The sequence below is a fragment of the Panicum virgatum genome, chromosome 9N, assembly GCF_016808335.1.
Source record: "Panicum virgatum strain AP13 chromosome 9N, P.virgatum_v5, whole genome shotgun sequence".
Classification (NCBI taxonomy): Eukaryota; Viridiplantae; Streptophyta; class Magnoliopsida; order Poales; family Poaceae; genus Panicum; species Panicum virgatum.
Window position 1 is genome coordinate 62344563 of NC_053153.1, and position 10307 is coordinate 62354869.

At 48.0% G+C, this 10307-nt stretch overlaps 1 protein-coding gene across 1 annotated transcript; it reads right to left on the reverse strand.

The window, feature by feature from the left end:
• Nucleotides 1–799: 799 nt before the first annotated feature.
• LOC120689832 (cytochrome P450 709B2-like) lies at nt 800–3473 on the reverse strand. The gene is made up of 5 exons (XM_039972258.1): nt 2854–3473; nt 2309–2532; nt 1972–2219; nt 1465–1849; nt 800–1368 (listed from the first exon to the last, which is right to left on the reverse strand). The coding sequence occupies exons 1-5, from the start codon at nt 3125–3127 to the stop codon at nt 937–939; spliced, it is 1563 nt and encodes a 520-aa protein (XP_039828192.1). The 5' UTR covers nt 3128–3473; the 3' UTR covers nt 800–936.
• Nucleotides 3474–10307: the final 6834 nt, after the last annotated feature.

Below are 10307 nucleotides of genomic sequence, written 5' to 3' on the forward strand. Positions count from 1 at the left end.
ATCTATAAAGATAAATCTTATGAACCATCAAATTCTTATTTCGAAACCAATGTTATTGAATTCAATAACCTAGAATACCAAACTGATTGTTTCATTGTTTGGAAAAAGAAAGATGACCTTGAGGTTGATCTTAATTGTGAGAGAATTGCTCTTTGCCGTTGGACTCGAAACTATCTATCCAGACTCCTTGATTTTCTTTTAAGATGCCTTGTTTAATGAGGTCACTTACTGCTTCTGATAGGTCTCTAGCCTCTTGTAGTGGCGATAGGTCGATTAAGACTAGATCTATGAAAAATACATCTTCTGTTTGTTTCGAAGATATTGGAAAATACATTACTAATTAAAACGTCCCTAAGTTAAGTACCAAAGGAATAATTAAATCTAGGCAGTCTATTAGTATTGAGAACTAACTTTAGACAAAGGCACAAACTACTATCTATAAAGATAAATCTTATGAACCATAAAATTCTTATTTCGAAACCAATGTTATTGAAGTCGATAACCTAGAATACCAAACGGATGTTTTCATTGTTTGGAAAAAGAAAGATGATCTTGAGATAGATAAAAAAGAACTTCTTCTAGCAGAAATATGTCTTTCAAAAAATAAGGCAAAAAAAAGAAAGGTACTTTCAAAGCGTAGTTGAAGATTAGAGAAGTTTGGCACAAAGAGATGATTGAGCAAAAAATGAATAGTCTTGATTAAGATTGCATCGGCTGATATTTCTTTAATCCATCGTCTTACTGTTGAATCTGCTTTGAGTTATCACTGCAAAGTGGATCTAATATGAGAGGTATGAGATGTATGATAAGTCTAATTTGAGTAGAAAGTATTTTAAAAGTTTTCGTTATACCTAGACAAAACGTCACCGTTTATCACACACTGGCCGGTAGCCGTACATTTATTCTCACACACTACAACGAGGTTTGCAACGTTTGTCACCCATCTAAATTCTTCACGATCAGAGGCATCCCCCTCCTGGGAGTCAAGGACAGGAGATATTTTGGCTTGTGAACGTACTTCGGGGAGAGGGAGAAGGAGAACTTGCTGAGGATCATCGCCATGGCAACCTGCGCCTCAACGATGCCGAAGCTCTGTCCAGTGCACACCCTCGGGCCCATGGAGAACGTCAGCAGCGCCTTGGGGTCCTTGGCAGCCTTCGCGGCGCCGTGCTCGAACCTCATGGGGTTGAACTCGTCGGCGTCGGGGCCCCAGACCTCCTTGTCCCGGTGCAGCATGGCGATGGGGATCGACACCACGGTCCCTCGCGGCACCTTGATGCCTCCGAGGACGGCGTCCATGGCGGCCCGCCGCTGGATGTAGACGAACGGCGGGTACAGGCGCGACGCCTCCAGCAGAACCATGTGTAGCTGCAAGCATGCGTGCGCGCGTGATCAGCTTACAATTTACATGCTGGCACTGATGATCGTCTCCGAGAGCTGATCGAGATGCGGCCGGAGTTTTACCAGCTTCAGCTGGCCGAGGACATCGGCGCTGGGGGCCTCTCCGGCGTCGCCGTCGGGGAATTCCCGGAGGACCTCCTCCCGGACCCTGTCCTGCCACTGCGGGTGCACGGCGAGCAGGAACACGGCCCAGACGAGGAGGGTGGCGGTGGTCTCCTGCCCCGCGGCGAAGAAGGTCTTGCACTCGTCGATCACCTCGTCGGTCGTCAGCGTCTCGGCACCCGCCATCCGCTGCGGCGTCCACGCCTCCAGCAGCAGCCCGAGCAGGTCGTTCCCGCAGTCGCCGCCGCCTTTGGCGGCCAGCCGCGCCTGCATGATCGACATGATCTTGCTCCTCAGCTGTTTGTTCACGCGCCAGACCTGCCAGTTCCGCCGAGTCGGCAGATACCTAATAAACGAGAAGAGATTTACAATTACTCCCGTGCATGCCATGACATGAGCTAGCTAGGGATCGATTCAGAGCCTGGTGGTCGCGTGTAGAGTAGAAGCGAACACTGCAAGCTCTACTACCAGAGTATTGGAGCATCCAGCGTGGCCGATGTGGCGAGCTTCTGCATCTCCCGCATGAAGGCGACGACCTCCTCGACGTCCTGGTGGCTCGTGCCGAAGGCGACGCGGCCGTTGATCCTGGAGGTCAGGTCGTTGAAGGCGACGATCATGTCTATCTCGGCCGCGCCCTTGCCGCCGCTCTGGTGGGCCTGCTCGCGCCATTGCTGCATCATCTGCTTCGTGACCTCCGCCGTCACCGCCGACATGCTCTGATCAAGCACAGGGTATGCATGTAAATCTCATCAGCCAGCTGCTACTACATGCTGGTGAGATGTAGGGGGAGGCGTGCGCGCGTGACCTTGATCTTGTCATGGGTGAACGCCGGAAGAACCACCTTCCGGTGGCGTTTCCAGTCGTCTCCATTGATGAACACGACCCCGTTGCCGAAGAGGAAGTTGAGCACGGGGATCAGGAAGTCCTTCTGGTACAGGCCCGTCCTGTCCGCGAGCACTTGCTTAACCAGATGAAGATCAGTGGAGAAGAAGGCGGGAATGGGACCGATCCAGAACAGAAATGTTTTCCCTGAATGATGAACAAATAAACAATTGAAAATTAATGAACATACCTTGAGAATTAGGTAAAGTACACATCTTGTAGATAAGGTAGCTGGAACCATGCAAGTGGCTCACGACCAACCATTTTTTTTTTCATATCTATCAAAACCACATTTTCTCTGTGTAGAACTTGAGGGTTAATTTGTATATGTTATACTATATTGGAACGACCTTGAGGGTTAATTTGTATATGTTATACTATATCAATTCCTCCATTCCTTGGGTGAAAAAAAGGAAGAAGAAGAAGAAGAAGAAGAAGAAGAAGAAAGAAGCAGGTGGCAGCGATTACCATAGTGAGCGACCCATCTGTGGAACATCGGCAGCAGGACTGGCATGATGTCGTGGCAGGTGGCGTCGAGGGGCGCCACCCCGACCCGGCCGGCGATCAGCAGCCGCTTCATCTCCGGCAGGGACCCAGCCAGGAACGTGTAGGGCGGGCCACGGACCCCCTGCCTCGCGAACGCCCGCGCCACCGCGCGCGGCCGCCACGCGAGGCGCCACAGCAGCGCGAGCAGCAGCGCCGCCATGAGAGCGGCCACCGCCCCCGCCGCCGCTGCCGCCATGCCGCCGAGACGAGCCTGCTACTGCTGCTAGCTCCTCGATCTACAGGTCTCCGTCGTCGTCCCCCGGCCCGCTCACTGAAACCCTGCCATCATGTGTCGGCGCGTGGAGCGTTTGGTGTTCATATTGCCGCGGGTGTCATGTGGCTCGGCTCCTGAATTAGCAGCACGCCCAGGTCCAGCATGCGGTTTGGCAGCAGCGTCGGTGCCATGAGTGAGTTTATCGAGAAGGACGAGAGCTGTGGGTTGGTCGGCAGGCTTAATCGTCCTACGGAAAACGCCTTGCCGGGTAGTATTACAAGACTTGTTTGTGAGTGTCGAGTTTACAGTGCTGATGATAGGACGTGAATCCAAGAAAGTCTCCGTAAGGATGACACTTCAACGTTCACACGTAAGGACCGTAACTGAGGATCCGGACAAGTTGGAGAATGGACAACTCGGAGATTATATTGTTAGTGTGTGCCTACTCGCCCTAGCTAGGTGTGAGGTCATGAACACTTCCAGCACCGTTTACATTGGTGTGGTGGCTAAGGCTAGTCTTAATATAGGGATTTGGCGAAGAGTTTGGCATTAAATTTTATAACACATCATCAATTTTGCTAATATGCATGGCAAGCAGGGAGTTTTTATGGGATGAGAAAGGAGTTTCATTCCCATGAAACTCAGTCGGTACAGTTATCTACTAGTTCTCGGTCTTGATAACTATGTGTCGGTGTCCTGACCCGGCGGCCCCAAATGATGATGCTGCGTGGCCCCTAACCCTAGATGGTTGATGCAAGAAGTAACCCGAATCGGGGGGTGAGCAGTGGTCGGCCACTATTGGAAGTACACTGTTGACCACTTGAGAGTATGGCGCCGGGCGTGGTGGTCGTCCTGGGAAGCTCTTTAGCCCTGCGGGGGTCGCGCCGGCGGCCGGGTGACTTCTGTGGGCGTCGTGGTGTCTTCTGTTGAGGGTACCGTCCTTAGGCTTGAGCTGGTAGTGCACCGAGGGTCCTGCTGGCTGGGGTCTTGCTCTGGTCAAGGTCCGTACCGCGTTCGAGGGTCGCGCCCATACCGGTCGAGGGTCCTGCAGAGGAGAAAGTACGAGGAGTATGCAGTATAGTGGCGGAAGCGGTGTCAGGCACGTCCGCACAGGGTCGCAACAGCGCCAGGGATGGTGGCACAGTGACCGGAGTTGGCGGATGGGACTCCGGTCACGCTTGCTGTGCGGCATGGTGTCCTGACGCTGTCTGACCCGTGCTCTGCGGTGGAGTGGTTGGCATTTAATGCCTCTATCAGTAGGGCGGGTGAGCAGATGGTTACTAGTTCCCTCTGCCAAGGGGTGGCCTCGAGCGAGGCGAGGTTTCCCCATGAGCCGAGGCCCCGCGGAGGGCTCGGCCGAAGGGGTCTCGAGCGAGGCGGAGCTGGCCTACTTGCCGAGGGTAGGTCGCTACCCTCGAGCGAGGCGGAGATGGAGCGCGTTGCTGGAGGCCTCGGCGGGGAGGCCTCGAGCGAGGCGAAGTTCGCTCTGCGGGTTCGAGGAGGCCTCGGATGGGCCGTACCGCGGAGTTGGGCCGCGGGCCGAGTGCGTGTCGGGCCTCTTGGGAGCCTGGAGAGGATCTGGGTGCTGTGGGAGAGTTGGAGGAGCTCCATGGTGTTCGGATACAGAGTGACTACGGAGTTGTCATCATTGGTGGCTTCTTCCTCTCCAGGATCGCCGTCGAGTAGTCCTTTTTCCCCTTCGGATCGGAGGAAGACGGTTCGCCTTGGTTCGCCATGACTGTAGAGTATGACGAGGTGGTTGGCACTGCGGGCCCAATCGCCTAATTGCGTTTTGCGCTTTTGAGGGCGATTTAGTCTCTGGATTAGGGTGCCCCTAATTATGGTACCCGATACTGTGCCATAAAACTGTGCACTGAGACTGGCCTAACACTATGTCATCTACAAACCTAGTTTTTTTTCCATAATTATTAGCCACAAATGAATTTATGTGCTGCCTTATTAGCTCCAAGAGCAAGCACTATAACAGGCTGTAAGCAGGATGGATGATAAGGTGGAGGAGAGAGGAAGAGAGATAGAGGAAAAACAGATTGCAAGTTTACAGCTGGTTTTGACCTATGAACCAAGAAACTTTATGAAAGAGATAAGTGTGCTATATATTAATGGTAAAAGGTGAGCTGAGAAGTAGACTGTAAAAATCCTTACAGCCATCGGTTGGCTATATTAACCTTGCTCTAATGTTAAATACGTCTGTGTCTCTTGCCTTGTTTATAACTTTAAGTGCTCGGGTCACGTTCGTCTTCTTTTTTAAAGGGGGTACTGGACCATTTTTTTTAGCTTTTCTTAAAGGATGGTGACCGGCAAATCATGACGCGCCTCAGAATCTCAGATAACATAATTTGACTACAGCCCAGATAGCAAACAACTTTTGAAGCAGTAGCTGGGTCGGCGGTGAATATGTCTAGCAGTGCTGCCCTGTGGGGCTTGTGGAAACTAAGAAACTCTATGTTGCCAGCGCAAGGATTGGAAGATCTGTGGAAGTTCTTGATCTACAGTCAGAGTCAGTCAGATATATAGCAGCGCTGCTGAAAAACTGGGCGCTGCTTTGCCATGGCACCTGGAGGAGTACAACTCAGCTACTGAGTGATGATGCACAAGCAGAGGGAGTGGAGCCTGGTCGAGGAAGCAACCTGAACTTGAAAGTCCAGAGGATAGGTTTTCTGTGTGCCATGGATGGTGTAGTGGTAGTGCTAGTACTCGAAGGGGTGTTTTCACGGCAGGGCTGCCTCCGTTGAGCTGAATCTGGTGGTGTAGTGCGCACAGACAGGTTCTCCTTTCGTGCTGTAGGATGCTAAACTCATTTGGCCTGACAGCTTTGCTGATGGACTGGGAATTCTCCCTGGAATTCTGCTGAAAAGAAATAATTTGACTACGGTGAGAGTCCAGAAGTCTTTCATTTAAACTGCATTACTTAAAGTTGGTCAAACTTGTGTGTCATAGTCAAATAGCTACTTAAAAAAAGAATTGGAATTCGAACATTTATCACATAGAGTTTTTAATAGCGTGAAAAGCGGCTCCACAGTGTTTTCTTTTGCTGAAAGATAGCTCGTCGGTGTAAATCTCAGCTTCTCAAGCATGCTTGTCTGGCCTGCAATGACATCATTATTCTCGCGCAAGTTTCTTGTCCGCATTCGTCAGGCCTGTTGTGGTTAGATGGTCCTAGTGAGAAGCCTTGCCATATGAGAGAATTATTGGATGCTTAAACCAAAAGCGAAGTAGAAGAAATATCGACGTTAGGGATCATTAACAGCCACTCACTAGCACTGCTTGGTGATTGCTAGATCAACATCATGTCATAATACACTCAGATATTTTTTCGCCCCAAACTATCCCGTTTTGACTTTTCTAGAAATATCAACTTTACTATGTGTCTAGATATATATATCTAGGGGCATAGCAAAATTGATATATCTAAAAAAGCCAAAAAGAATAATAATTTGGAATAGGTTCGCGAGTATACATGACACAATATAGCTATATTTTTTTTTACAAATTTGCAACATGTTATGTTCGACTACAAACTTTTCTGTTGGCCCCTTTCGTCTGTGTGCAGAGCTGAAGGATTCTCCAGACGACAAGGAGCAGCACACGTCTGCGTCCATCTTTGGGAGTACTCTCTCCAGTTCGGTAGAGGCAACAATCTGACAGTCACGGACCGGCGGCTTTATGTGTGTGCGTGTGCAGGAATGACAATGGGTATCCGAAAAAAAGACCCTATGGATTTTAGAGTACAGGTTGGGATCAATTTTTAGATCCGTATATTTATTAATGGGCACAAAGTCATATCCGTTAGGTTTATGAGCACTGATTTGTTTCTACAATATCCGAATCCGTGAACCCATGAATTTTTTTAAACCCGATCCAACATAGAGCAATTGTCATTTTATTTGGTGAGTTTATAATAAATTTAACATCTCTTTCCTTGAATTCTTATTTTGGTGAACCCTTAAGTGGTGGATATGGGTGTTGTCGTTTTGCAGTTATCGTGTTTGTATATGCATATGATGGGTTTGTGATTTTGTATGGTGTTATGATCATTTAAATATAGATCTTGTTATTTTTATTTCCTTTTGTAATTTTAGAGACATATATTTCTTACTCATAATACGCTACAATAATGTTACTATATTAAACTTATTGATCATAAGAAAAAATTGTATAGTATAGTGTAGACCCATGGGTGATCCGTGGGTACCCGCTAATCTGATGGGTTTAGATTTGGACAAATTCTAAACCCGCCATGACTATGAATTTTTTTAATGAATTTAAATATTTTTCATGAGTTTAGACTAGGAACGCCAAAATCCGATGATCTTAGATCCGTTGCCATCCCTATGCGTGTGTGACAGCTACACCTGCTCTGCTCTCCTTGTCGTGTGCAAGTGCGAGCAAGAAGCCTTTCAGCATGGTCCATCCTTGTAGAATGGCTGTCACTTAAAGCAACAGAGGACTGTTGATGCTAAGAGGTTAGAGGTTGAAAGAAGCAGTGCAAGAGATTCAGAGAATGACGTGCGCACAATTACATTTCTGCTTGCAACCTCTATGACTATGAGATGCCTTCTACTTCATACAAGTCAAGCAGCGTTCCTCGAGAAACTAAAGTTGGAAGATATACAAATGATTTGTTTCAGATCTAAAATGCTTAGTTTATTGAGTCACGTAGTATGACTCAATCAACTTTTTTTCCTTACGGTATAACCGGCTTATTATTTCAACGGTAGAGGACGTGTCCGTTGTGATTCGCCGACTCAATCTCTCGAAGGTTTGTATAAGGATTTGCCGACTCAATAAATCAAAGGTACTTATAAGGGTAGAATTGCTTGTGTATATTTATAGGAGATGAATGTGCATGCGTATATCTGGACTTATTTAGATCAGTTTGCATTTTGCATTTTTACATTTTTAGAAGGGAATCTTCAATATTTGAAGTATTAAATATATACTAATCACAAAACTAATTACAGATCTCGTCTGTAAACTACGAGATGAATCTAATGAGCCCAAGTAATCCATCATTGGAGCATGTTTACTGTAGTATTACTGTAGCTATTTTGTGTCTAATCACGTCCTAATTAGGCTTATTAGATTCGTCTAGCGATTTACAATCTGTTTGTGTAATGCGATTTATTTTTCGACTACATTTAGTACACCATACAAGTGATTTATAAAAATTTTGTATTTTGCGTTTTGGGATCTAAACAGGGCCCTAAGCGTACGTGTCTGCAGCATATTTTTGTAGCTGTGTGTTTCTAAAAAAAGTTAATTTTTGGGCACTGCAGTTTTTTTTTTTTGAACCATCTCAAATTGAAAATATTTTTGTAGTATCTGTTCGCATACATAGAGGCGCACTCGAACCCGAAATACCTCCCAACATACACCAACAAATCTACAACTATACACAATCAAAACACAAAATGCGTCCTTTGAGAGATCACCGAAGACTAGAAAATACGGTGTGCGATGAGGGACGTCACCTCCCATTGTGGCTCCACGCATGAGAGGGTGTCTGAGACAGCAAAGACTGAGCTCGACAAAGCTGCAACCAACGACGAGCTCTTCCTTCCTAGAAGAACCAATTCCACGAGCTCATCGATAGTGCCGAAGGAGATCACCATCGACGGAGTAGAGCTCGGGAGATCTTATTCCAAAAGGCACGCCGCCGTCACCACTCGACGCCGTCACCAGAAACCAGACCCGAGGGCCGTCGCCGCCGCGCACGACGCCGACCACCCCCGCAGCTGCCGCACCTGAGGCCGTCACCGTCGCCTCCAACGCCGGCCCCTTCCGTAGAAGCCGCATCCGACGCCTATCACCCTCGGCAGGAGCCGCGAGAGCCAGCCCCCCCTCACCCGCAGGCGCCATGGAGGTCGCCGGCGAGGAGGGGAGCCGTCCCCACGGCCTCCTGCCGGAGAGGACGCCGAGCGGCTTCTGAGTCGCTCGGTGGAGTCGGGAGAGGGAGAGAGACTTCGAGAGGGTGCGGGGAGAAATGGGGGGCGTGCCCTGCAGTTTTTTTTGAGAGACAGAGGATTCGGGGTGGGTTTTTTATTTTTATATTTTTTAAAAACATTTTTTATAGAAATATATTTTCGGTTTCACATTTTACAGTTTTGTACCCCTACCGCCCGGCAGGGGGGCGGCAGAGACCTACATGTAAACAAATATAAATTGTTTTTGCACGGAGGCCCCTGGTGGTAGCCTGCCGCCCCCTGCCGGGCGGCAGGCACCCTGTCTCCCGGCAGGGGGTGGCAGGCTCTCCCCCCAAATATAAAAGTTGAGCCCCTTCCCTCGCACCCTCATTTCCTGCCCACGAGATCCAGAGAGGGGAGAGGGAGAGAGGAGGGGTGAGGGAGGTAATTCCACCGGCGAAGCCTTGCCGGATTTTGGATCCAAACCGTAGGTAACCAATATTTCTCAACTTTCTCATTGATTTTTTTTGTATATTTAATTCTATGATTAGTATTTTTATTATTGCAAGCACTTAGGGTTCGGATTAGTGGTTATAATTGAAGCCATACCATGTTTCTAGATATTGGATTAATTAAAATAAAGTCTTTGGATGGCAAGATATGTCGAGCAAGGTGGCGTTTCAAGTTCATTACGGTGACTTCTATAGAATTACTCATGATTCCTATGGAGTAAATCTATCAGCATTGGAAAGAAGACATTGCAGTCTAGATAAACCCCAAGAGAGGAGTTTTGAGTCCATACGAAAATGTCTTCACATGAAGTTCAATGTTAATCCAAAGACCCATTTGCTTACGGTTCATACCTTGACTTCCTAGGAAACTAATGGGGATTTTTGGGAGTTGACGCCTACAAGTAGTACGGAAGAATGACAACATTACATGAACGCAGCTCTTGAAAGTGGGTGGCCTCTCGCAATGGTAATTCAGATTCATCAGAAGACCAGTGATTTAGGTGAATGGTCAACACACACAACATCTGACTGGAATGAAGAGATGAAAGAGGATAATGAAGAAGAGAACGTGCAAGCTCCAGAACCAGAACCAGAACCAGAACCACAAGGTTTAGCAGATGAAGGCGAGCGGATACATGGAATTGTGGAGGACATGGAGAAAGAAGACCAGAATGCGCGAATAATGGAGCAATGTGGGGACTCATCGGACGATGAGGACGATGAGCG